The 27764-nt window shown below is 48.7% G+C and overlaps 1 protein-coding gene across 4 annotated transcripts in view; it reads left to right on the top strand.

Moving 5' to 3' along the window:
• The first annotated feature begins 376 nt into the window (after positions 1-376).
• The window catches only part of CDC42BPB (CDC42 binding protein kinase beta), a 183471-nt gene continuing 156083 nt past the window's right edge, over positions 377-27764 (top strand). For 2 of the 4 annotated variants that reach the window (XM_068254625.1, XM_068254626.1), the window contains exon 1: positions 377-630. In XM_068254625.1, coding sequence (XP_068110726.1) covers positions 517-630 — 114 coding nt within the window. In that variant the 5' untranslated portion in view covers positions 377-516. The remainder of the gene's footprint in view (positions 631-27764) is intronic. The other 2 variants (XM_068254627.1, XM_068254628.1) reach the window with 1 other exon arrangement.

Below are 27764 nucleotides of genomic sequence, written 5' to 3' on the forward strand. Positions count from 1 at the left end.
GGCCTCTTGTTCCCGCCCTCATGTTCTTGGTATCCACCTGCTCAGCTGTCAGCTCCCTTCCCTTTGTAACTTTAGCACCTCCCCCCTCATGAAAGCGCTTCGGGGTCGCCTACAAAACCTGGGATACGCCCTCTAGCTTGAGGAGGCGTGCCTCACCGCCTATTTTACGTCTTGAACCCGCTGGATGGAGGCGTGCCCCAAGCGTCCTGTGACCCGCCCCTTGGTAGAAGTAGGCGTGTGTTATCCCCAGGCCCCCGCCCTCGCATCCCAGCTCTCCTCCCGGCGGAGCTGCAGTGCCGCCGGCGGCCGGGCGGGGGGCGGTGACGTCAGCGGGACATTCCTTTCCGGTGGGCGGGGGCGGAGTCTCCCGGTCGGCGGCCATGTTGGTGAGCGGGGGGAGGAGGCGGCGGTGGTGAGGCTGCGGAGGAGGTGAGCTCGGCGGTCGGGCGGCACGATGTCGGCGCGGGGTGCGGCTGAAGCGCTTGGAGCAGCTGCTGCTGGACGGGCCGCAGCGGGATGAGGCGGCCCTCAGTTGTGGAGACGCTGCTGGACGTGCTGCTGTGTGTGTACAGCGAGTGCTGCAGCCCCGCACTGCGCCGCGACAAGCACGTCACCGACTTCCTGGAGTGGGGGTGAGTCCCGGCCTGCATGTGGGAAGGGGGTGGCGTCTGTATGAGGAGAGGGGGTGGCATGTGTACAGGGGGGCATCATATGGGGGCATGAGGGGAAGGGTGGCATCTGTATTGGGGCATCTATGTGTGGGGGGGATGGGATCTACATGAGGAGAGGTGGTGGCATGTGTACAGGGGGTATCATATGGGGGCATGAGGGGAAGGGTGGCATCTGTATTGGGGGCATCTATGTGTGGGGCGATGGGATCTATATGAGGAGAGGGGGTGGCATGTGTACAGGGGGCATCATGTGGGGGTTACATAAGTGGCCTCTGTATTGAGGGGCTGTATACAGGAGGGCTGTGGGGGAGGTTACATGAGTGCTGATATCTTTATTGGGGGGCTGTGTATAGGGGTGGCATCTGTATGAGGAGAGGGCATGCATGTGTACAGGGGGCATCTTATAGAATGGCATGTGGAGGTTACATGACAGGAATGGCATTTCTATTGGGGTGCTGCATCCTGTATACAGGGCCTGTATATAGGGTGGCATCTGTATGTGGGGGGTGGGATCTGTATGAGGAGACGGGTGGCATGTGTACAGGGGCTACATGGTGAGATGAGTGGCATCTCTATTGGGGGGCTGCATCTGTAAAGGGTCTGTATATAGGGTTGCATCTGGACCCCAGGGGTGGCACCTGTGTTGGCGGAGTGCTGCATCTCTGGGGGGGGGGGGGGGGGGTTACATGGGGTGGCCTCATATATAGGGTAGGTGTCATGTATAAAGGGGATATATAAAGGGAGGGGTAGCGTGCATACGCATGGGGGGGGGGGGGGGGGGCATAATGTACAGGGGGTATCATTCAGGGTGGTATGTTTACAGGAAACATACAAAGTGGCATGTGTTCAGGGGCATTTTAAAGGATCAGTGGCATCTCTTCAGGGAACCCCTTGTTTCCCCTATTATTATTATTGTTATTATTTATATAGCGCTGACATTACGCAGCGCTGTATATAGTCTAGTCACAGCTCACAATCGAATCCCTACCAGAGTCCTATGTCTATGTATGTCTTGTGTAGTGTATATATTATAGTGTATGGGTCAATTTTAAGGTGGAGCAAATTAACTTATCTGTATGTTTTTGGGATGTGGGAGGAAACCGGAGTGCCCGGAGGAAACCCACACAGACACGGGGAGAACATACAAACTCCTTGCAGATGTTGACCTGGCTGGGATTTGAACCGGGGACCCAGCGCTGCAAGGCGAGAGCGCTAACCACTACGCCACCGTGCTGCCCATGGGTTGTTGGTTCTGTACAGGGATTGATATAGTAGATGACATCTGTAGTGAAAGTCTTATATAGAGGATGTATGAAAGTCTTATATAGAGGATGGGTGGCATCTTTTCAGTAGGCCCCATATAGAGAGGGGTGACACCAGGCCAGGTATTATGTTGAGAGGTGTACATTTTTGTTATTCAGATAGAGGTGGGATGGGCATAATGCAGCGAATGACTGTCATATGTGAAGGGGGCTGTCATAATTGGGAACAGTGGGCAACACTGTGTGTGGTGGGTACAGCCATGTGGTCAAAAAGAGGAATGACTGTAAACTTCATCCAGAGAGGGAATTGGTTACATCAGAGCAATACTGATGGTGGTTATTGGACTGTGTGAGTCATTGGCGCTACAGATATTGATATTCTGGTTGTCTTTGAGTTCCGTGTTGTCTGTATTGGGTGTTTGCTCAAGTCTTGGTTGGAGCTGATGATTCTCATTGGAGATAATCGAATAGATGATACAAATAATTTTGTGTTGATGCAGATCTTTGAACTTAAAGCTGCTGCTGTTTTGTCACTTTCCAGGCTCCATAATAAACTACTCATGTTGATACAAATTGTATGTAGTTTATTATGGAGCCTGGAGCCTGAACCAGCAATGAGAATGTAAAGAAGTCACTAATCTGCATGCAATTTTCATTGAATTTGTTGGTAAACCGGCATTATCATATGTCATTAAACCTCTGTAGCGAGGGGTATGTGCACAGGGATTCCCAGCTTTGTGAGACCGCCAGGGAATGTACATTGTGGATTTGGTTGGCGTGTCTGTGAGCCGTGGTGATGGTGTGGAGCCATGGACATCAGAGATCCAATCGCAGCGGATCACTGCAATAAAGGATGCGTCAGCGTCTCTCAATTCAGCACCAGTCTCCCCCCCCCCCCCCCCCAAAAAAAAATGTTTTATCTGTGGGTACTGTTGGCGGTTACCTCTTGTGCATTGTCATTGCTGTCTCTTGTTCCCATCTGTTAGAAATTCCATCACTTCCTGTCTGAACAGGAAGTAAGGACATTTCTCCCAAGTGTGTCAGAGATAGCAGTAAATTATGTTCATTTACAGAGAGGAAGCTCCTGTCTAGTTTTTTATTGCCTTCCGTCATTTCCTGTCACCTGTTATCTTAGGACTACCTGTTTTCACAGTGACACCACATGGCTTTGTAGAAGGCATAGGAAGTTAGGGAAGATTCAACCAATAATGACACTGATGGCAATAAATCTTCCATGTTTTTCTTTTTCTAACTCCTTTTCTCTCTATTCAAAAGTAAAAAAAAAAAAATTGGTCACTAGTCTACAAACAAAAAGCCTTAATGACGTGTTAGTATTATTTTTAAAGAGACTCTGTAACATCAGAAACATCCCGTGGGGGGTACTCACCTCGGGTGGGGGAAGCCTCCGGATCCTAATGAGGCTTCCCACGCCGTCCTCTGTCCCACGGGGGTCTCGCTGCAGCCCTCTGAACAGCCGGCGACAGACCCGACTGTAATTTCAATATTTACCTTTGCTGGCTCCAGCGGGGGCGCTGTGGCTGCTTTCGGCTCCAAAGTAGGCGGAACTACCCGATCTCAGTCGGGTCCGCTCTACTGCGCAGGCGCCGGAAACTTGAGTAGAGCAGACCCGACGACGATCGGGTATTTCCGCCTACTTCAGAGCCGACAGCCACCAGAGCGCCTGCGCAGGACCCGGGAAGGTAAATATTTACGTCGCCGCTGTACGGAGGGCTGCAGCGAGACCCCCGAGGGACGGAGGACGGCGTGGGAAGCCTCATTAGGATCCTGAGGCTTCTCCCACCCGAGGTGAGTACCCCCCAGGGGAAAGTTTGATGTTACAGTTCCTCTTTAAGTTGAATCACCAAGAACACAGAGCAGATTCTTTATTTCTGTACTGAATGCTACATTTTGTTAAAAGGAACCAGAAGTGATACATATGGAGGCTGCCATATTTACTTCCTGTCAAACAATCCCAGTTGCCTGGCTGTCCTGCTGATCCTCAGCCTCTAATACTATTAGCCATACACCGTGAACAAGCATGCAGCAGATCAGGTGTTTATGACTGGTCAGAACTAATAAGATTAGCTGTATGCTTTTTTCTGGTGTTCTTCAGAAACTACTGAAGCCAAATAGATCAGCAGGGCTGCCAGGCAACTGATATTGTTTAAAAGTAAACAAATATGGCAGCCTCCATATCACTCTCACCCCGGGTTCATTTTAAAGGACATTTGAAGTGAGAGGCATACGGAGGCTGCCATATTTATTTCCTTTTAAACAATACCAGTTGCCTGGCAGTCCTGCTGATCTCTTTGGCTGCCGTAGTGTCTGAATCACACACCTGAAATAAATCATGCAGCTAATCCAGTCACTCTTCAGTCAGAACCCTCTGATCTGCTGCATGCTTGTTCAGGGTTTATGGCTAAAAGCGTTAGTGGCAGAGGATCAGCAGGACTGCCAGGTAATCTGCATTGTTAGAAATGAAATAAAGTATGTCAGCCTTCATATGTCTCACAGTTAAAGTGTGCTTTAAATTTGAGAACTGGCTTCTAATCACTGTTTTATTTGAACTCTGAACTCAGTCCTGGCCTATCGTCAGGAAGTAGCCGTACTATCCGATCATCTGTTCCCATCAGCACTATGTGCACTCACTCCTACAAATACCATTTATATCGTGCTGTTCTCCTGGCGGTCTCAAAGCGCCAGAGCTGCAGCCACTAGGACACGCTCTATAGGCAGTAGCAGTGTTAGGGAGACTTGCCCAAGAACTCCTTACTGAATAGGTGCTGGCTTAATGTACAGGTAGAGCAGAGATTCAAACCCAGGTCCCAGTAACCAGTGCACTATCCAGCCACTATCCAGATTCATGAAGTCTAAGGCCCGGTTCACATTAGCGGTGGCTATCCGGAATAGCCGTGCCGGAGCCGCACCGCATGCTGGCCGGACGAAACGGACGCACGGCATAGCAATGTAAGTCTATGCCAGGGTTCACATGTGTCCGTTTCGTCCGGACCGGAGCCGGACCGGATCCGGACTCCGGTGTCCGTTCCAACATGCGCTATTTTTTGGTCCGGCTCCTCCGGCAGCCGTATCCGGGGCGGAGCCGGACTGCACCATCCGGCCAATGGAAACCAATGAGAACCGGAGAGCGCACAACACACTGGCAAAAAATCCGGATGTTCTACCCCACTTCCTATGCGGATTTTTGCGGCGATATTGGCTGGGGACACATGGGCAAGCATTTTGGAGTGGAGCAGCACAGCTGGATCCGGATCCGGAGATGTTGGCAGCATGTCGGAGGTGGAGGTGAGTGCTAAACAGCAGAGGGCCTGATTCCACAGGTCCCCCTTCTGCTGACCTCCCAGACCCCAACATTTTTTTTTGTTTTTATACAGGTTGTTACTATCCGGATCCGGACCGCAACCGTGTTCATACCGCACGGAAACCGTATGCAACCGGACCGGATCCGGACAGGAACCGTACGGTTCAGGTCCGATCCGGCTCCGGTGCGGTCCGGACATCCGGTGCGGTTTTTGCAAAACCGCAAGTGTGAACCGGCCCTAAAGGGAGACTCTAACCACAGAGTATAACTCCTTACTTGGTGGAGAACAAACACGTCATACCTGAGGCCTCCTCCGCACCGATCACTCCCTTGTCATCCTCCTCCGCCTCCTGGTTCTCCCGGTAGAAGCCCTGTAAGTTTGGCCAGTCGGCACATGCGCAATGCAGCTGTGCGCGCCCCGTCTCGCAAGAGCATTCTGCACCTGCTTAGTACTGCGCAGGCGCAGAGCGCTCCCGGGCATGGGAGTGCGGCGGCACACGTGGCCGAGCTGCGCATGGCAGTTTGCCCCGACTAGCCAAACTTACGGGGCTTCTACCAAGAGAATGAGAAGGTGGAGGAAGATTGCGAGGGACCGATTGGTGCGGAGGGGGCTGGGGGAAGCCCCAGGTGTGTATAAAACTTTTATACCTATTTGTCTCAGGTTTTCATTAAAGAACAGCTGAAGTGAAAAGAATATGGAGGCTGCCATACTTATTTTCTTTTAAGCAATACCAGTTGCCTGGGAGCCCCGCTGATCTATTTTGCTGCAGTAGTGTCTGATTCACACCAAAAACAAGCATGCAGCTAATCGACAATGTCAGAAACACCTGATATGCTGCATGCTTGTTCAGGGACTATGGCTAAAGTATTAGAGGCAGAGGATCAGCAGGACAGCCAGGCAACTGGTATTGCTTATAAGGAAATATGGCAGCCTCCATATCCCTCTCTCTTCAGTCGTCCTTTAAAGAGAACCCGAGGTGGGTTTGAAGAATGTTATCTGCATACAGAGGCTGGATCTGCCTATACAGCCCAGCCTCTGTTGCTATCCCAAACCACCCTAAGGTCCCCCTGCACTCTGCAATCCCTCATAAATCACAGCCACGCTGCTGACAAACAGCTTGTCAGAGCTGGCTGTGTTTATCTCTATAGTGTCAGTCTGCTACTCTCCTCGCCTCCTGCAGAACTCCAGTCCCCGCCTGCATCCCTTCCCTCCCTGCTGATTGGAGGGAAGGGACGGGGGCAGGGACCTGAGCTATGCAGAGGCGGGGGAGCAGCTGACACTGACACTACAGATGTAAACACTGCCTCACAGCACGGCTGTGATTTATGAGGGATTGCAGAGTGCAGGGGGACCTTAGTGGGGTTTGGGATAGCAACAGAGGCTGGGCTGTATAGGCAGATCCAGCCTCTGTATGCAGATAATTCTTTAAACACACCTCGGGTTCTCTTTAAAGTTGCCAAATGAACCAGCCAGGCGCCTTTTAAACAAAGCAAGGATATGGGTTGCATGAATTCTGTTCTAGAATTCACGGATCGATCTTGTTGCAGCAATCCCTTTTCAGCTTTCCATTTTAGACCTCTTTCTTGTCGTCCGAAGAAATATTATTAAACGTTGTTATTCCCAGGCTAGATCGTTGCCCGGTAGAGTGTCCTCCTCCTGAAATGTCATGTTTCCAATAAGCAGGTCCAGGCTCCATCTGCTGCATAAATGCAGAGTCTCTGGAATTCTTTCTGTAAATGTTTACGATATACCTTTAGCGCGATTTCCCGAACGTCTGCAAGTCTTCTGCGAGTTCACTGCTGAGTGTGTGAGCGCCGCCCCGTCTGTGGGCGGCGGAGGCAAGAGGACCTGCCGAAGACATTCTGCTGGAGCTGGTCAATGTGCGAGACCTAAAGTGCGGCCCCTGACTTCACCAAAGGACCGCACAGACTATCTTTAGAACTGACCTCTGTGCTTCCTTCCTTGTAACCCACCCATGCCTGGGATTGCTAGAAACCTCTCATAAGACCCTCGTTAAAGAGGAGCTGTCATCCATACTATCTCAGAAAAAAAACACATATATAAGTAGATAAATACTTGCTATACTTACATAACACATGTATTGCACTGTCCACTTTCTGATTTTAGTGATTTTTCTACAGTAAAAAAAGAGAAAATCCTTCTTGGCATTTCCCACTTTAACTGTGGCTATTTTGAAGCCAATCCTGATGTCATTTCCTCCCTTACTCTCCTCCTCCTGATTGTATATGCATTGCCCGCCCTTCACAATAGAAAGTGCATTGTCTTAGCCTGAGAAATATTGGCCAATCAGAGAGGAACAGAAGTGTGGGAGGGGAAAACAGGAGGGAAAGAGGCTTCAGCCAATCAGGCTGCATTAGTTAAGTCTAAAGGAGAAGTAGAGAAGCAGAAAAGGACAACCCAGCATGCCCTGCAACTTCCTTTTTGTGTACCAAATTTTGTGTGTACCAAATAAGAGTCAGGTAAACTGGGGAATGATAATTTATCAACAAGAAAAGTAATAGTGATTTTGACTTTATGATTGCCTGGTTAGCATCCCTATTACTTGTTTACCAGATAAAAATAAAGAATTGATTTTTGATTTTATGCCCGACAGTTACACTTTAACGATTTTCAGAACCCCCTCTTTAAAAGAGGAACTTTACGAAAAGATAGTAGTAGGGGAAAAAATGAAATCAAGACATTGCAAATGAGAAGTTAAAAAATAGAAACTAGATCATGGAATGATTGATACTCAATAATCAATATTGATAATCAATAATTCATTGATATTATTGTCTCCTCTGTGAGCCTGGAGGTCAGCATCTTTGTGCTGGCAAACAGACAGCACCAACTGCCATTGCACAGAGGGAGATACTGCTTGCTTGGCAGTTGGAGACAACCGTTATCCCCCACAATGCAATGAGGTTCACAGACAGGAAGCTCTCAGGACCATGGTCCTGACATCACACTGTGGGAGGGGTTTCACCACAATATCAGCCGTACAGACCCCCCTGATGATCTGTTTGAGAAACGGTAAAGATTTCTCATGGGAAAGGGGGTATCGGCTACTGATTGGGATGAAGATCAATCTTACAGCTGCATTACACTCTGACACAACATTCAGTAAAAATGGGTTTTCCTACTTTTTATTACTCATACTATATTTGCTTTTGTGCACATTATAATATTGTCTGTTTACAAATTACAAGTTCACAAAGTACAATTTATCTGCGTCGAAAGCTGCCATTGTAATTTCATAGCTGCTATTTTTATATATTATAATGTATCCAATGAGAATGTGTCTTCACCTGTGTACACTTTTTGCTTGTATTCAGCTGAAACACTGCTAACAATGTTTGCTAATCGTGGCTGATAAGGAAACACACAAGATAATGTAATCACTTCCTTAACTTCAGCATTAGTGCTAAGCTTCCCACTGAAGAAAAAAGTGCTGTGTAAAGCCCCATCTACAAGATGCGATTCTTTGTGCGATTCGATTACGATTCTATTTACGATTCGGTTAAATCTGACATGTCCGATCGTGGTTCGATTCAATTCGATTTGCCATTGTTTTGCAATGGCAAAACGAGTTGAATTGAATCCTGATCTGACATGTCGGATTTAATCTGACCGTAAATAGAATCGTAATCGAATCGCACAAAGAATTGTATCGTGTAGATGGGGCTTAAAGGGGAACTTCAGCCTAAACAAACATACTGTCATTAAGTTAAATTAGTTATATTAATTAGAATAGATAGGTAATATAATCTCTTACCCACCCTGTTTTAAAAGAACAGGCAAATGTTTGTGATTCATGGGGGCTGCCATCTTTTTGGTTAAAAGGAGGTGACAAGGAGCAGGAGACACAGTTCCAACTGTCCTGTGTCTTGATTACCCCTCCCAGCGGCACACGCTAGGCTTCAAATGTCAAATTCAAAATGTAAAAAAAAGAAAAATTGCACCAAAACAGCAGAACGAGAACAACAACATCAGAAATCCCATCATGCTTTGCACAGCATTAGGGGAAAAAAGCCCGGGCAGTTTTCTTCTGTGCAGCTAAAAATAAGGCTTGTATAAGAGAAACAAAGTTTTGATGCTGTGAAACTGTTAAAGAAACACCAAGCCTTTTCAGTTCTGCTGAGTCGATTTTTAGTCCGGAGGTTCACTTTAAGGGCTGGTGCACACCAGAGCGGTTCTGAAGCGTTTTTTAAAACGCTTGCAGGGGGGAAACCGCTTGGCTAATGAAAGTGAATAGGCTGGTGCACACCAGAGCGGCTCGTTTTTTCCACAAACACAAACTCGGGGGCCGCAGCATTTTTTAGATTTCTGAGGCGTTTCTGCCTCAATGGTAAAGTATAGGAAAGTGGAAAACAGCTCTGAGGGCCCATTCACACTAGTGCGTTTGCCACGATTTCGGCAAAACGCTAGCGCATGTGCGACCGCACTCTCTCGCGCACTTACGCATGCGCAGTACGGAGCCTCCCATCTATGGTAGCGTTCGGGCAATCCATCAGTCGGAGTTTGCTAACCGTGGTGACATTGCTGGAATATGGGGACCGTAGGAGGAACAGAAAGGCTTTAGTGTTCCCCAACTCTATCCTCAGGGCCCCCCAACAGTGCATGTTTTGTGGAAATACACAGAGGTACAGGTAGTCCCCGGTCAACGAACGATAAGAACTGTAGGTTCATTCTTAACCTGAATCTGTTCTTAAGTCGGAACATTGTGCCATCTCTGTCCCCTGTGCCTCCAGTGTCCCCCTCTGTGTCACCTCTGCCCTCTGTACCTGCTTATACAAGCTTAAAGAGGAACTGTAACGCCAAAACGGCCCCTGGGGGGTACTCACCTCGGGTGGGGGAAGCCTCAGGATCCTAATGAGGCTTCCCACGCCGTCCTGCGTCCCTCGGGGGTCTCGCTGTAGCCCTCCGTGCAGTCCGGGCAGCGGTGACGTCATTATTTACCTTCCTGGCTCCTGCGCAGGCGCTCTGATGCCTCTCGGCGCCGAAGTAGGCGGAAATACCCGATCGCCGTCGGGTCTGCTCTACTGCGCAGGCGCAAGTTTCCGGCGCCTGCGCAGTAGAGCGGACCCGACGGAGATCGGGTATTTCCGTCTATTTCCGTGCCGAAAGTCGCCACAGCGCCCCCGCTGGAGCCAGCAAAGGTAAATATTGAACTGACAGTCGGCACAGTCGCCGGCTGTTCGGAGGGCTGCGGCGAGACCCCCGTGGGACAGAGGACGGCGTGGGAAGCCTCATTAGGATCCGGAGGCTTCCCCCACCCGAGGTGAGTACCCCCCAGGGGAGGTTTTTGTTGTTACAGAGTCTCTTTAAAAGCCATTTTTTCGTTGATTATTATTATTTTTTTTTTTTAAACTACAAATCCAATTTGAAGACATTTTTTTGGCTTGTTCCCATGGAAACACAGACTCCATTTGTTCGTATCGGCAGGTCGTTCGTAAGTCGGGGACTAACTGTAGTTAAACAGCTCTGCTGAGACACTAATTAGCTCACCTGTGCATGTTTGTGGTTTTCTGCAAAATATATAAGGCCCATTCACACTTGAGCGTTTTGCTGGCGATTTCAGCAAAGCGCTCAAACGCTAGCGCTTTTGACAGTGATAGTGTAATTTAACCCTATGGGCCCGTTCTTACTTGGACAATTTGCACAAATCGCACAAAATCACGAAACGCAAACGTGTTGCCTGCACCATTTTCAGCCGATTTCCCCGTGTTTCAGTGCTATAGAAGCAGTAAACGCGATCGCGGAAAAATCGTCAGTGTTCAGTGATTTTTTTTCTACTAAAAAAATCACTCACGCAAAACGCCAGCGGTAAGCGACAGCGTTTTGCGCTTTCACGTGTGAATGGGTCTGTACTGTTGGTGGGCCTTGAGGACAGGGTTGGGTAGCCCTGCTCTGTAGGAACCAGAGTCCTCCCTCTCCTTAGGTAAGTATGTATCTGTTCAGTTTTTTGTTTTTTTTAATTCACTTCAGATTCTGTTTAACCTCGTCTTCCGCGATCCGCCAGCGTGGATTGCCTTTCCTAGTGCGTCTGCGTGTCAGACAATAAAACTATGTTTAACCATCCTCCCCAACCATCCAAAGGGACATCTTCACTCTCTTGCTATAAACTGCAATCAAGTGGCGGTTGGTTCTCGGCTGCGGTGTGTGACTAAGCCCTATTCCTCTCAAGGGCTGTGGAGTCGGTACAAAAATCTTCCGCCGTCTCGGTTTATGAAACCGACTTCAACTCCGACTCCAGGTACCCAAAATGGCTCAAACTTCGACTCTGACTCCTTAGTCTAATACTTACCTGGGCTGTAGATTTTGTACAAAAAGCATTTGACTCAGACTACTCAGTTTATGAAAATCTGATCTCCGACTCCAACTTCGACTCCGGGTACCCAAAATTGCTCAGACTCCACAGCCCTGATTCCTCTAACCCCAGTTTTGTTTTTCGTGTGATAGAGCCGTCGTGGTCCTACGAGTGCCGCAGAGCGTTCTTATTTCAGACGGCTGGGTAAATGTGACCCGGTGTCTGACTCCCTTGGCCACAAGGGTGGCCCGTCTTATCGCGCTGTGATTGCAGTGTTGGTTCAGCACACAGCGTGCTCATAAATACAGCGTGAACTCAGGTAACACTGCGACAGCGTCACATGTCCAGCTTCCTCTTCCTGCCCTTCCCAGGAATGTGTGCGAGTCCCGTCACTCCTCCGCTGCTGTACATCCTCCCCAGGAAGCCAGACTCCATTCTGCTTCTGTAATGCTTAAAGAGGACCTGTAACCAAGGATTGAGCTTCATCCCAATCAGTAGCCGGTATCCCCTTTCCCATGAGAAAGCTTTACCTTTTCTCTAAATAGATCATCATAGGCGTCTGTATGGCTGCTGATGTGGTCAAACCCCTCCCACAGTGTGATGTCATGACCATGGTCCTTACAGTTTGCTGTGAATCTCGTTGTATTGTGGGAAATAACTGCTCTCCAACTGCCAAGCAATATCACCCTCTGTGCATTGAACTCTCAGTAATGGACATTCTGTACAGATCACCTGGCAGAACTAAAGATGTCACCACCAGTGATAAATGTCAGAATGTAAACTGAGAGATTTTATAATAGGGAAGCACTGATTAAAAAAAAATGTATAAATGAATATTGTAAAAAACAAACAAAAAAAACCAATTTTATTATGTTTTCACTAGCCTCATTCACACTGGAGCGGTTTACTAGTGATTTAGCTTGTCTATAAATTTCTAGCACTTAAAGAGAACCTGTAACAAAAATAGTTCCCCTGGGGGGTACTCACCTCAGGAGGGGGAAGCCTCAGGGTCCCAATGAGGCTTCCCCCACCCCTGTAGCTGCAGGCAATCCAGCGCTGGCTCCCCCAAAGCGACCCACAATCTGTGCTCGACAAGCCTGACAAGATCGGAGGGTTGGCCATAGAGCTGCGCAGCCGCAGTAGCGGCTATGCGGACTGCGCAGCCGTGGCCAGCTCCGGCGGCCATCTTTCTGCAGGCTGCAGATCCCGACCCGGACCGTGGGGTTGCAGCCTTTCGGGGGGCTATTGCGCAGAGGGGACCAGGCGGAACGGCACGGAGGGCGCGGACGGCGTCCTCCGTGCCATACAAACTCATACAGGTAGTTAACTTTTTTTAAGGTTTTGGGGGCAGAATTTGGCCTCGTAAGTCCTTTAAGCTACCTACACTTGCTAGGTAGAATTTGCCCGTTAAAGGGAGTCTGAAGCGATTAAAAAAAATAAAATAAACAGATACTCACCAGAGGAGAGGGAAGTCTGTGAGTCCTATAGAGCCCTCTCGTTCCTCTCCTGGTCCCCGCATTCCACCTCTGGCTCCCCTGTTAACTGTCTCTGCCGCTGCCCGAGGTTTTGGAAGTTTACCGGGAGTCCGATTGCCCTGGAAGACAGGCCGCTCCGTACTGCACATGCGCGAGCACGTCGCTGTCTCACGCACGCGCAATATTGAGCCGCTCGTCTGCGGGAGTACTCGGGCGGGAGATTTGAACCAGGTTGGATCCAGCGCGGGAACCGTGAGAAGAACTGACTCCGCCCACTGCTCTCAAACGCATTGGTCTCTCACTAGCCTCAGCCATGATATGTCGTCCAAGGGAGGGGAACCCGGATCCCTGCTGGGCGTCGGTCTTCATGCGTGTGTACAAGGCTAGCTATTAGGCCTAAAAGGTAAGTCGAATTTATATCGAAATCGCGATCAATGATCACAATTTCAGAATCGACAAAGCGGCAAATATCGCGATCACGTCATTTCCACATGGGGAAGTTTGAAGAAATGCCTTCAAACTTTCCCAAAGTCCCAGTGCTTGCGGCCCGCAGCGTTGGATATACCTTCCATCCTCTATCGCGCTCTGCCGTTTCTTGTGCTTGGCAAGGAAGTATGCCGTGCATTAGAGCCTGCAGGAGGCAAAGTGGATAGACGTGCATCGCTGGACTCGTGCTTGAAGCGGAGGAGGCACAGAGAGAGACAGTGGGCACAGAGACACATAGGAGGCAAGAGAGAGACCCGGAGAAGGCATGAAGAGGCAAAGGGGGGCACAAGGAGAGACAGGGGGACAGAGTGGGAACAAACAGGCACAAAGGGGCTCAATTAATTTTTTTCCTAAAATCTTTCAGGCCTACTAGCTATAGCTGTGCACTAATAGATCTGTGTACTTTTCTGTATTACATTTTGTTGGCCGTGCTGCTGCTGTTTATTATGGGAGTCAATGAGGAACATGCCGGGTTCTGCTTTTGATAAGGAGGTGCATTGGTCTCAGGCAGCAGTCAGTGGATTCCTCCCCTCTGTATGAGATCAGGCCTGATGTGACGATGGCGGAGTCATTAGCGCTGTGGACAGAACGTGCTGTAGCGCCTCCTGTGCAGAGTCCAGACAAGAGGCAGGATAAGGTGGTACCTGGCTGGTGGGTGTACATTGGTCTCAGGCAGCAGTTAGAGGTGGATTCCTTCCCTCTGTGTGTTATGAGATCAGGCCTGTCAGGAACCGGCCCGCGGCACGCCTGCGTATACGGTTCCCGACTGCGGGTTTGACCAGATTAAGCGGGGAACAGCCTTATTTAAGCTACAAACAAGGCTGGAACCCCTCAAAACACCTCTCACTGCCACCACTAGCGTTGCTAGACACTTCCACTCTGCTGTCGAGTCCTCAGCGCGCACTCCGCGTTTTCGTATTTGGGTCAGCTTTGCGCTTAGGCCAAATACGGGAACGCCACGCACCCACACACACACACAGTTGCAATCTTACACTGTCGTGAAGCAAAGACCCACTAACAGTCGTTCCGAACGATACTGTTAGCTACTCGCACTGGCGTTGTTCGTACGTTGGGTCAGCTGCGCGCTTAGGCCAACGTATGACAAACGCCCCCACACACAATGCAATTACAATTTCCTACGGTAGTGTTGCTCAAGCGTACAATTAGGCATGAACTTATACACGGTTACACTTCAGTCTCTTCTAGGCTATGAGGGTTAGTTTAGTACGGCAGAAGTCAAACTTATTAAATAATAATTTAATATTCTAGAAAAACATAGAACAGTGCAAAACTGAAGATATACAAAGAGATTACAAAAAAAAACAAGTAAAAATAGTTACAAGATAAAATGTACAAAGATAACACACAAAGCGATTTTGCTTACCAAAATAAACGGGAAATAAACGTACCAGCGTATCGATCTGGTGTTGTTGCGGGCGGTACGCACTTCTGGTCAGGGACCAGGTTAGTTCTAGCCGTGTGAGCTACCTCCAAGAACTACAAGTTGTGGCTATCCTAGCTGCGGTTTTATACTATGAAATACGCCTGGAGGCTGTAAGCCTGTGTGGACGGGGGGAAGCTAGATTTAATAACATCCTCAGACATAATTTGATTTCCCAGGTAAAAGTCTACTATACATCAAAGATTGTGAAGTTAGGCTTTCAACTCCAGGTGAAAACTTGATTAAGGCGTTTTCCTGTCTCCGTTCTCAGACATAAATGGGATTTCCAGAGATCCACATACATGAAAAGGGTACTATAGCACACACACAAAACAAAAGACTTCCTTCACTTCCAATCTCCCCAGGTTACAGGTGACAATTGATTAAGGCTTTCACATTGCAGCAGGATGTCCTGTGTGATAGGTGACTGGTCGTATTCACTGAAGACCTCTTTAGATGCAAATGTAGGTCTAGTGACCCACCCACACAAATACAGGAACAGTCAATGAATCTAGCCTGCATCTCTACACCTTTGACATACCACAGCAGATATAAAAATGGGAAAATGAAAATATATTACTGTATTATCCTTAACAGCATCAGCACCCCAATATATCTCCACACCTCCGCCGTTAACTTGGTGCAAGGCAGACGATCTTCCCAGATCATCCTGCCAGCACCTACACTGTTGGTTCTGCTTGACGGGACAGCCCGTCCGCATTCCCATGATTGCTCCCCTTCCAGATGGCGCTGGCAGGTGAATCTAACGCATCATCCTGCCAAAGCCTACATTGACGGCCTGGCCGGGTGGGGAAACCCTTTAGCATCCTCAGGAGGGTTCCCCACCTGTCAGTTAGCTCCAAGCTACACGACTGGAAAGCTAGGTCAGGTTGCTGCAAGGTGTCATTGCCCTTGGCAACCTGACGTAACCAACCAGGGGAATGTGGGTCAGTGGCGACCGTGAATTCGCAACCATAGAGACTGTGCTGCAACTGGGGAAGGGTTCCAACCGTCGCTACACGCACTCTCTCTATAGTGGCAGGAGCTATCTCTCGGTCCCTTTGGGGAACGAGTATCTGCCGGTCTGCCTCCTCCACTTCGGACAGCTCCGAGGGAATAACTTCCCAGAACCCTCTCAGCCCGCCCCTCCCAGCTGGTGACCTGTTGGCTAGCCCCCTGAGCTCTTCCAGGCTGCTGTCAAATCGAACAGCCCCAGAGAGCTCAGTGCTGCCTGTCACACATTCTAGGAAGGCTGCAGACGGAGAGGCTCCTGGGCCATCCGGGCCAGGTTCCGAATTGGATGTGGCTGACCCAGCAACATTGGCCACTTCGGTGGACAGTCCCTCTGCTGTAGACCCGCTAGCACTGCGGGTCACCACTGCAGCTGAGGGAGTGCCCACCTTACACACATCATAAATCACGTCACATTCTGTCTTAAAACCATCTGAAGGGGAAAGATCTGGCCTGGTGCCGTCTGCCCCTTCAGTGGACAGTCCATCTGCTGCAGCCCAGCGAGCGCCGCTGGTTCCTCCTGCAGCTGACGGAGTGTCCACATGACACACAGCATTACGTAGCACAACACACATGACATCAGCATTATCAGCCCTACATATATTGTCATTTGGGACATCACATAAACCATCAACATTATCTGTATCTTTACACACATTGCTACTCAGCACTTCACAAGTAGCATCAACAGTTCTTGCATCGATCGCCTCGATAGTCCGTGCGTCATAAATGACATTATCAATTTCTGCATTCTTTGTATCAACATGTCCCACTCCAGGCCTAGGCACTGGAGACTTACTAGGGCTGGCTCCTAGCACACAGTCCATAGCCCCTGGGGCCTCACCAGCACTCCCCATTTGCACAGCATTATCAGACAGTACCTTGCAAGAGTCCTGAACTCCTGCTGGGGATGCAGGCTCCACGGGGTTTGGAGTAGGCTCATACCGGGCCACTAACCGTCCCAGGTCAGTACCCAGCAAAACGTTGGTGGGGATTTTGTCAGTTACCCCAACCTCTTTCAATCCGCTGCCGGCCCCCCAGTCCAGGTGGACCAAGGCGGTGGGTATGGCGGGGGTGACACCCCCAATTCCTCTGACAGCAATCAGTTTCCCAGGTATGTACTGCTCCGGGTTCACAAGCTGGGGATGTATGAGAGTCACTTCTGCTCCAGTGTCTCTCAGCCCAGTGGCAACTGTACCCCCAACCGTGACAAGCTGCAGATTCTCTGCATAGCCAGTGGCATTCCTGGTAGCACACAATGCCGTTGGGACTTCACTGGCGTTTGAGGCCTCACTGGATTTTGGGGCCTCCCTCTTCCTCTCTGGGCAAGTCGTGCTGATATGACCCACCCTGTCACATACAAAGCATTTCCGAGTGTCCGTGGTTGGTTGCCTGAATCCAGGAGACAGCGGTGCTTGCCTCCTCTGGGTGCTGGGTGAAACAGGTTTAGCCCTCTGTTCTCCTCTCCAGCTGGGCGTAGTAGTCCTCCGGGACTCAGGTGCTCTATGGGCGGTGTAGGCATCGGCCATTTCCGCAGCCTCATCCACTGTCTTTGGTTCTCGATCCAGCACAAACAGCCGGACCTCAACAGGACAGGTGTGTAGGAACTGGTCTTTTATCATCAGTTCCTGCAGGGCATCAAAGGTTTCAACCGACAGTCCTTTTAACCACTGCTGGAAGGCAGTGCGCAGGTTGCAAGCATGATCCAGGTAGCTGTCATTAGGACCTCGCTGCACTGTCCTGAAACGTTTGCGATACACCTCTGGCGTGAGGTGGTATCGCGCAATAATGGCTTTCTTAATCGCCTCAAAGTCTGTTTCTTCCTCCTGGGGGAGACTCACAAACGCCTCCAGGGCCTTGCCTCTCAGCCCTGGTGTGAGGTATCTTGCCCACTGCTCACGGGGCACCCCATACTGCCGACAAGTCCTTTCAAACCCCTGTAGGAAAGTGTCTATGTCAGAGTCCTTGTCCATAGCGGGGAACTTATCCAGGGGGATTCTGTGGACTCGCTCACCTTCGCATTCTGCGGGTCCAGCAGACCGGTTCTGCTGCTGAAGTTTAGCCAGCTCCAGCTGGTGTTGCCGTTCAGCTCTTCCCTCCTCTGCCCGGAGTCTGTCCCTCTCGGCCTGGCGTCTTTCACTCTCGGCCTGGCGTCGCCGTTCAGCTCTTCCCTCCTCTGCCTGTCGGTGCAGTAGGATCAGCTTTAGGCGCAGTTCAGGATCAGCCGAGTTCAGTAGCTGTAGATCAGCTTCCAGAGATGGCATCTCCCTGCTTGGTGGATCGTCCAGGACATCGTCTCCACTCGCATTCTGTGGTGGGAGCGATTCCTCCTCTGGCGTGTCGTGAGCTGCATCAGCTGACGTTGAAGCACGGGCTCGCTCTGCCTCATCATACTCCTCGAGCGCACGAACTAACTGCTCCTTAGTCTGGCCGCTCACCGTCTCGATGCCTTTGTGCTCACACAGGTTGAGTAGTATCTCTTTGTTTTGCCTTGCATAGCTGGATGCTTTCTGAGCCATCGTGTTGCAAAAAATAAAAGAAAAAAAAAAGGGGGGGGGAAGGGAAAGCAAAACACCAAGTGTGTATCTTTGAACAAAAAAAAACGTATATAGATTCTGCACTGAGTAGACTTCTGTAGGCTAGTTGCTTCTAGCAAGCTTCCAGCCTTTAGTACTCAGAATAGCGAGCTAAACTGCGTACTAATGTACTAAACGATCCCACCACTGCCACCAATTATGTCAGGAACCGGCCCGCGGCACGCCTGCGTATACGGTTCCCGACTGCGGGTTTGACCAGATTAAGCGGGGAACAGCCTTATTTAAGCTACAAACAAGGCTGGAACCCCTCAAAACACCTCTCACTGCCACCACTAGCGTTGCTAGACACTTCCACTCTGCTGTCGAGTCCTCAGCGCGCACTCCGCGTTTTCGTATTTGGGTCAGCTTTGCGCTTAGGCCAAATACGGGAACGCCACGCACCCACACACACACACAGTTGCAATCTTACACTGTCGTGAAGCAAAGACCCACTAACAGTCGTTCCGAACGATACTGTTAGCTACTCGCACTGGCGTTGTTCGTACGTTGGGTCAGCTGCGCGCTTAGGCCAACGTATGACAAACGCCCCCACACACAATGCAATTACAATTTCCTACGGTAGTGTTGCTCAAGCGTACAATTAGGCATGAACTTATACACGGTTACACTTCAGTCTCTTCTAGGCTATGAGGGTTAGTTTAGTACGGCAGAAGTCAAACTTATTAAATAATAATTTAATATTCTAGAAAAACATAGAACAGTGCAAAACTGAAGATATACAAAGAGATTACAAAAAAAAACAAGTAAAAATAGTTACAAGATAAAATGTACAAAGATAACACACAAAGCGATTTTGCTTACCAAAATAAACGGGAAATAAACGTACCAGCGTATCGATCTGGTGTTGTTGCGGGCGGTACGCACTTCTGGTCAGGGACCAGGTTAGTTCTAGCCGTGTGAGCTACCTCCAAGAACTACAAGTTGTGGCTATCCTAGCTGCGGTTTTATACTATGAAATACGCCTGGAGGCTGTAAGCCTGTGTGGACGGGGGGAAGCTAGATTTAATAACATCCTCAGACATAATTTGATTTCCCAGGTAAAAGTCTACTATACATCAAAGATTGTGAAGTTAGGCTTTCAACTCCAGGTGAAAACTTGATTAAGGCGTTTTCCTGTCTCCGTTCTCAGACATAAATGGGATTTCCAGAGATCCACATACATGAAAAGGGTACTATAGCACACACACAAAACAAAAGACTTCCTTCACTTCCAATCTCCCCAGGTTACAGGTGACAATTGATTAAGGCTTTCACATTGCAGCAGGATGTCCTGTGTGATAGGTGACTGGTCGTATTCACTGAAGACCTCTTTAGATGCAAATGTAGGTCTAGTGACCCACCCACACAAATACAGGAACAGTCAATGAATCTAGCCTGCATCTCTACACCTTTGACATACCACAGCAGATATAAAAATGGGAAAATGAAAATATATTACTGTATTATCCTTAACAGCATCAGCACCCCAATATATCTCCACAAGGCCTGAAGCGACAATGGAGGAGTCATTAGCGCTGTGGACAGAACGCGCTGTAGCGTCCCAGCGCCTCCTGTGCACAGAGTCCAGGCGAGAGGCAGGATAAGGGGGTAGCTGGCTGGTGGGGGTACACTGGTCTCCAGTGAGATCAGGCCTGATGTGACGATGGCGGAGTCATTAGCGCTGTGGACAGAACGTCCTGCAGCGTCTCCTGTGCACAGATTCCAAGGAAGAGGCAGGATAAGGGGGTAGCTGGCTGATGGGGGTACATTGGTCTCCAGCAGTAGTTAGAGGTGGATTCCTTCCCTCTGTATGAGATCAGGCCTGATGTGACGATGGCGGAGTCATTAGCGCTGTGGACAGAACGTCCTGCAGCGTCGCAGCGCCTCCTGTGCACAGAGTCCAGGCGAGAGGCAGGAAACCTGATTTCCTGTTTATAGAGAAAGGAAAAGCACAACATTGTTGGGAGCCGGCTGGGAGGAAGGTGTAAACGGCTCTTTCAAGGACATGTTGTGTTGTGCGCTCCCCCGGCGTCATGTGATGTTTTGCTAGCGAACCTGTTTGTTGGCCTGGGAGGTTTGTAAACAGTCTTCTGAATGCAGCACATTTCTGGGCACAGACGTTCTCATTCCCAGCAGCAGGCTAACTGTTTCTACTTCACTAGCTGAGCTCCAGTGAATTCATAATAAAGGATCGGTCAGGAGCCTCTTCACCGGTTACTGGCCACAGACGTTCAGAGCTGCAGGATGTGATCGTGTAGAAAGCTACAGTTGCAGGCGAGATCAGGATGCTGAGTAAAGCAAAAGCAGGAACCCCGACCATTCATTCTGCTGTTAAAGTGGACCTGAACTCTTGCACAGGACAGAAGTAGAACGTAGAGAAATGCACCCTGTATGTATTTAGGGAGTTTAGCCTGTCTAATTCCCCCTCATCTGTGACTAATCACAACTGTAATTTGAACTCTCAGCCGCGTCAGCTGGCGTCCTCGGCAGAGCAGCTTATTTGTAAACACTGGATGTTAACCCTGTATCTGCTTCCATGAAAGCAAGAAGTAGACACACTGCAGATTTGTATCAGCTGTAACAAAAAATGTTTTTCTTTAGAGGTTATTATGCTGTTGCTTATCTTTTAGAGCAGAGAGGAAGTTCTGAGTTCAGGTCCGCTTTAACTCCTGTGAAGCAAATCTGTAGCAAGGACACAGTCACATTCTTGTCTGTGGAGTGGGAAGGTTCTGAATCTTATAAACCTTTCCCCGATCCTCTCTGTGTTCTGGTTCCCCCGCTGTCCACCATCCGAATTTGCCGCCTCCAGGAGTCCTCGAAAGGCTTTGGGAGCACTCGTGTCATTAAGTGCTCAGGAAGATTGGCGGCTCCATACTATGTTTGCACAGTGTCATGCTCAGTACAGAGCCACCCATCTTCAGGAGCACTCAGGTATGCGAGGGCCCCCAAAGCCTTCCGAGGATCCCCGAAGGCGTATTTGACCAGATAATTGACTACATGCAACCAGGGCTGTGGAGTTGGAGCAATTTTTTTGGGGTATCTGGAGTCGGTGGTTTCATAACCCGATGAGTCAGATGATTGTTGTACCAACTCCCCAGCCCTGGTAAGTATTAGACTAAGGAGTTGAGTTCTGGAGCTGGAGTCGGTGGTTTCATAAACTTAAAGAGAAACCCCGACCAAGAATTGAACTAATATCCTCAATGTGATACCCCCTTTTACATGAGAAATCTATTCCTTTTCACAAACAGACCATCAGGGGGCGCTGTATGACTGATATTGTGGTGAAACTCCTACCACAAGAAACTCTGTGGACCATGGTACTCCTGGCAGTTTCCTATCTGTGAACCTCGTTGCATTGTGGGAAATAGCTGTTTACAGCTGTTTCCAACTGCCAAAAAAGCATGCAGCAGCTACATCATCTGCCAGCAGTAAAAATGTCACCATGTGATACATTTCAGAATGTAAATCAGGGAGAGGAAAGATTTTACAATGGGCAAACACTGACTAAATCATTTATACATAATTATTGTAAAAATGAAGCACTTTTTTATTACATTCTTTTCACTGGGGTTCCTCTTTGAGTAGGAACTCTCAGGACTGCTGGTAGACCTGAGTGGAGTCAGGTTTAAAACACTCCACCTGCCTGAAGTGGTCGGTTGCCCCCTTTGCAACCCACCTTTGTGAGTACCCTTCTATAAAGTACTTTTTTTATACCCAATACTTGTGACATACTGCACCATTTGGGCTCCTGTTTGTCTTTGTTTTTTCCCTCCAGTACTGTACATTCCTCTTTAAGAGTCAGGGGTGACCTTGCTGGAATGAGGGCACAGAGAGGAGAGGGAAGGTTCTATGGCATCCAGAGCTTTTCCTCTCCATAGGAGAGTATCTGACTTTTTTTTTTCTTGCTTCTGTTTCAGGTCATGTGACATTTTTGTGAAACTGAATTCATGATATCTGCATGGATCATGCCAGCAGTAGCAGTAATCATTACCCATCTCTGATGGGGAGCACTTCATACTTGTGGGAAGTGGCAGACCCTTTGGAGAGTAAACATGAGACCCCTTAAAGGTGATCTGAAGTGGGAAGGAAATGGAGGCTGCCATATTTATTTCTTTTCAAACAACACTAGTTGCCTCAGTGTTCTCCCCAGAAATTTTTTCCAGCCGGGTGGCATGAAAAAGTAGCCGGGGGGGACGAGATGAGAATGCAGGGCTAGTGCTGCTGTGAGCAACTCTACCTACAGCAAAGGTGGAATTAAAACGATGACAGCCGGGTGGTCACCAAAACTAGCCGGGTGGAGCACCCGGCTAAAAGAGCCTGGGGAGAACACTGTGCCTGGCAGACCTGCTGTTCTATTTGGCTGCAGTAGTGGCTGAGTCACACCATAAACAGGCATGCAGCTAATCTTGTCAGATTTGACAATACGGTCTGAAATCTGCTGCATGCTTGTTCAGGGTCTATGGCTAAAAGAATCAGCAGGACAGTCAGGAAACTGGTATTGTTTTAAAGGAAACCAATGTCAGCCTTCATATCCCTCTCCCTTCGTATTCCCTTAAAAGTTTTGAGGACCCCAGTTGGTGAATATGGGGGAGGGCGCATGTTTGTCTTGTGGTTAGGTAAATGCAGCGGAATAGTTTTAAAAATCCCCCAAATCAGACTGTACCCTTGAATCTTGTGATACCTTATTGCAATGGGGATGCCGAAACATCCATCCTGGGTCCCAGCACTGCGGTCTCCCCGCGGTACGGCACGCTGTGACTCTGGAAGTGGGGGTCTCCCTGTCAGCCTTTCAGCTGCGTCCTTCGCTGTTTGCTATGGGACGTCCTTTAGATCTCCTGAGTCTATGGGCACATAAACTGTTAGCAGGGAGGGGGGGGGGGGGGGAGGGTTGTAAGGTAATGCTGTGCTGCACAAAATTGTTTATACAAGTACAGCTCTGTAATGGGGAATTACCTGTTAAATGGTGTGTGACGGCGGTTCCAGGCGGTCGCCAGTGACCCCTGACGGCTAGAAGGGTGACCTCCTCCTGACAGAGGCTGGTCACAGCTGCCTGCCGTTATGACCTCGCACTGGTTAATGCATCTTCATGATAAAGCTGGGTGACAGATGGCACTACCATTAAATGATGAGTGTGAGCTTGTAAATGACATCGGAGGGACTGCAGGCGCCATACTGTTCTGCCGCTCATGAAGTGACAACACTCAGAACATTTATATTTCTCCTGGCTGATTCAAAGCACCAGAGCTGCAGCCACTAGGGCACGCTCAGTAGGCAGTAGCAGTGTTAAGGAGTCTTGTCCAAGTTCTCCTAAATGAATAGGTGCTGGCTTAGGCCACTTACACCAAGACATTGCATTTTAGGGGACATTATGGTCGCATAGCGTGCCCCTAACGCAACGCGTGGTGGTGTTGAAGTTGGACATTAGATTGAGCTGCGTTATGCAGCTCTCAAAGCAGCCGCTCCAGGTTAGTGATAGGAAGTCCGGATCTTTTTAAGGATTCGGATCATTTGAATCGGATCATTGAAAAGATCCGGATCTTTGAACCGAATCATTTGAATCATTTTACTAGGGAAGCAGAGTGGGTGAAATGACTAGCAGGACAGGACTTTCCCTGCACTGTACATTCTGTATGTTCCTGTTTCTTCCAGACAGACATCCACTGTGAACCGAATCTTTCATTGTGATGATCCGGATGATTCGACTCACAAAAAAGATCCGGATCAAATGAACGATTCGTTCATGATCCGGACAACACTACAGTCCCACCAGGAGTCTCTGCAGTGCAGTGAATATTAGCCATGTGGCTGGCTGCGGAGGAGGGGAGACCTCCTCCTCCAACATTACTGAGCATGTGCAAGCAGTCTAACGCTGCTTAGCCCAGTATAACATACATCATGCAGCACTTTGTTTAAACGTGCAGCGTTACTATGTAACACAACGTGGGCACTGTGAACAGCACATTGATTTTACAGTGCTGTGAGTTAGGCTGCGTTACTGGCTGCTGTAACGTGGGACTTTAACGTACCACTGTGAAACCAGCCTTACTGAGCAGGAGGAGCTGAGATTTGAACCCAGGTCTCCTGTGTCAGAGGCAGAGCCTTTAACCATTACACCATCCAGTATGCTGGGCGACAGGCTTAGGAGTGATAATCTGCCGTGGGCTGATCTGGACTGCCCAATCCAGGAACCCATACGCCTCGTTCGGAACCAGTTGTGAGAGTCGGGGAAGCCATCAAAAATAAGGAAGCGTCTATTCTTAAAGAGGAACTTTAACAAAGGATTGACCGTCATCCCAATCAGTAGCTGATCCCCCTTTCCCATGAGAAATCTTTTCCTTTTCTCTAATAGATCATCAGGAGCATCTGTATGGCTGATATTGTGGGGAAACCCCTCCCACAGTGTGATGTCATGTCAGGACCACGGTCCTGATAGTTTGCGGTCTGTGAGCCTCGTTGCATTGTGGGAAATGACGTCTTTTTTTCCAACTGCCAAGCAAGCAGCATCTCCCTGTGTTCAAAGAACTCTCAGGAACAAACATTCCGTGCAGATCACCTTACAGAACTTAAAGTGAACCAGAGACTAAGCACCCTTGTGTATTTTACCATATATATCAGTGGGAACATTAGCGAAAACACCTACCCTGCTCTCTGGTTCATTCTGCACTGCTCAGTCTGCTTGTTATCAGCCCTGATAAAATCCCCGGCTGAGCACTCAGTCTAGCTTTGCTACGGAAAGATTATAGCCGAGTCTGTCTTCTCTGGTGTCTTTTCAAGCCCAAGCCTGCCCCCTTCTGGCTCTGCTATAATGACTCAGCTATAATGATTCCTTAACAAAGCCAGACTGAATGCTCAGTCTGGGATTTTATCAGGACTGATAAGAAGCAGGCTGAGCAGTGAAGGATGATACAGAGAGCAGGGTAGGTGTTTTCTCTAATGTTCCCACTGATATATATATGGTAAATACATGAGAGTGCTTCGTCTCTGGTTCACTTTAAGATGTCACCACCAGTGATAAATCTCAGGATGTTAATCAGAGAGAGGAAATATTTTACAAACACGGATTATAATTTATAAGTAAATATAAAAAAAATAAGCTGTGTTTTTCATGTTATTTTCACTACAGTTATTCATTATTACTGCCTAAATATGTGCAAACAGAGTGGGGGGCTATCTGCATCTTTGTATACATCCTTTCCAGTGAGTGCTTTTGTAAAGAATAAATGAAATGCTGAGAATCCCCCATGAAGAGATGGACTTGTCAAAAACTTGTCAGTTCTGTCAGATTTTTCCTAACTACTGTGACAGCAACCTTCTAAACACACTAGCCATTGATAGCATCGCTGGATCTGTAACAGCACTCAGCTCTGCACAGTCATCCTAGGGATCAGATGCCAATCCCTGCAGATTTGTGTGTGTGTGTATGGCAGAGCTGTGGAGTCGGTACAAAAATCTTCCGCCTCCTCCGTTTAGGAAACCACCGACTCCAACTCCAGGCACCCAAAATGGCTCAGACTCCTCGTCTCTGACTCCTTAGTCTAATACTTATCAGGGCTGTGGATTTTGTACAAAAATCATCTGACTCTGACTCCTCAGTTTATGTAATCTCCGACTCCAGGTACCCAAAATTGATCCGACTCCTCAACTCTGACTCCACACCCCTGGTGTATGGAAGTAGATGCAAATATTTTGAGTTGAGGCAGGATTATGCAAATTTGTATGCAGCTTGAGAATGGACCAGTCGATTTTTACCTCAGCAGGATTTGATTCATCTTCAAGTTGCATACATTTGCATACAAAATTAGCATAATGCAGCATCAACTCGAAATGATTTCCATGTCATTGGACATCCCTGTGCGTGGGCCACTGGGCTGTAGGGCTCAGTATTTGTTAGATGGAGGATCAGCACAGAGCTAAGGAGGAAAATAAGGCCGGCCTGAGCTCAGCCGAGACTATTCGCCAATACGGATCTCTCTGCCATGCGTCGGGGAGGACTGTTAGCTGGTGTCGCTCTTTCCAGTCTGCAACCGAATCATTAGCAGAGTATTATCCAAGATCAGGAAGGCGCTCGCATTAGGGGCACTTCTGCTAACGCTAAATTATCACCCAAAACGCTCATGAATGATCATTGTGGACCATGGAAAGGCAGTACGTGTATTTGTGTGCAGTTTGGCCCTTTAATAAACCCTCATGAAGTTACCTGTGGCTTGGAGAGCCGTGCGTAGCTTGCTGATGTGATATTCCGCTGATGGACCTGTCTGTCCGGTACACAGAACTCCCTCCAGTCTTTCTAATGGTGTCCGGCGGAAAAAGGCTAGTTAATATTTAATAATGCTAATGTACTCCTGGGCTCGCAGCGTTCCTCTGTCAGGTGACCATCTCGCGGAGACGAACAACTCCTGCCACCATACAGGATGTATACGGCTGCCAGTGTACCCTATCAGCACTCCGGGGCTCGCAGCGTTCCTCTGTCAGGCGATGACCATCTCGCCGATACGAATGAAACTCTGACAGCTCCTGCCACCATACAAGGGGTATACGGCTGCCAGTGTACCCTATCAGTGTACTCCCAAGTGCGCAGCGTTCCTCTGTCACGTGACCATCTTGCCATTACGAACAAAATGAAACTCTGCTCACCAAACAGGTGATACGGCTGCCAGTGTTACCCTATCAGTGTCCGGTATTTGTTATTAAAGTGAAGCTCCCCTACTGCGAAAAGGAGTCCAGGGGTAGAAAATGAGTGACAAGGACTCCTACACTGTAGCCAATCACCTCCTACACTGTAGCCAATCACTCCAACAAGATGGGGTATTTTTGTCCGGTCTGTACTCGCTGTATTCAAGGCTTGCCAAGAAAAGCAGCTGTAGGTTCGGTTCTCACAGTCCGCCGCCCTGCATTGTGCTGCAGCCAACCTCTGCGGACCAACGGACACGCAGAAATGGCTCATGCTGTGACATCACTGGGAGGAGGGAGGAGCTACATACCAATATACTTCAGTATATAGCTATTCAATTCACTTTATTGTCATTGTGTAACACAACGAAATTACTTTTCATGACAACCCCACGGTGCATATAGGGAACATAGTGATAGTAATTAGGAAGAGAAGAAATTATACAAGTATGCCAGGTATTACAGATGTTTAAACAATTTGTACACAGTGTTAATTATTTCAGAGAGGATTCAGAGTTTATCAAGTTTATGGCGGATGGGAA

The sequence above is a fragment of the Hyperolius riggenbachi genome, chromosome 9 (assembly GCF_040937935.1).
Source record: "Hyperolius riggenbachi isolate aHypRig1 chromosome 9, aHypRig1.pri, whole genome shotgun sequence".
NCBI lineage: Eukaryota > Metazoa > Chordata > Amphibia > Anura > Hyperoliidae > Hyperolius > Hyperolius riggenbachi.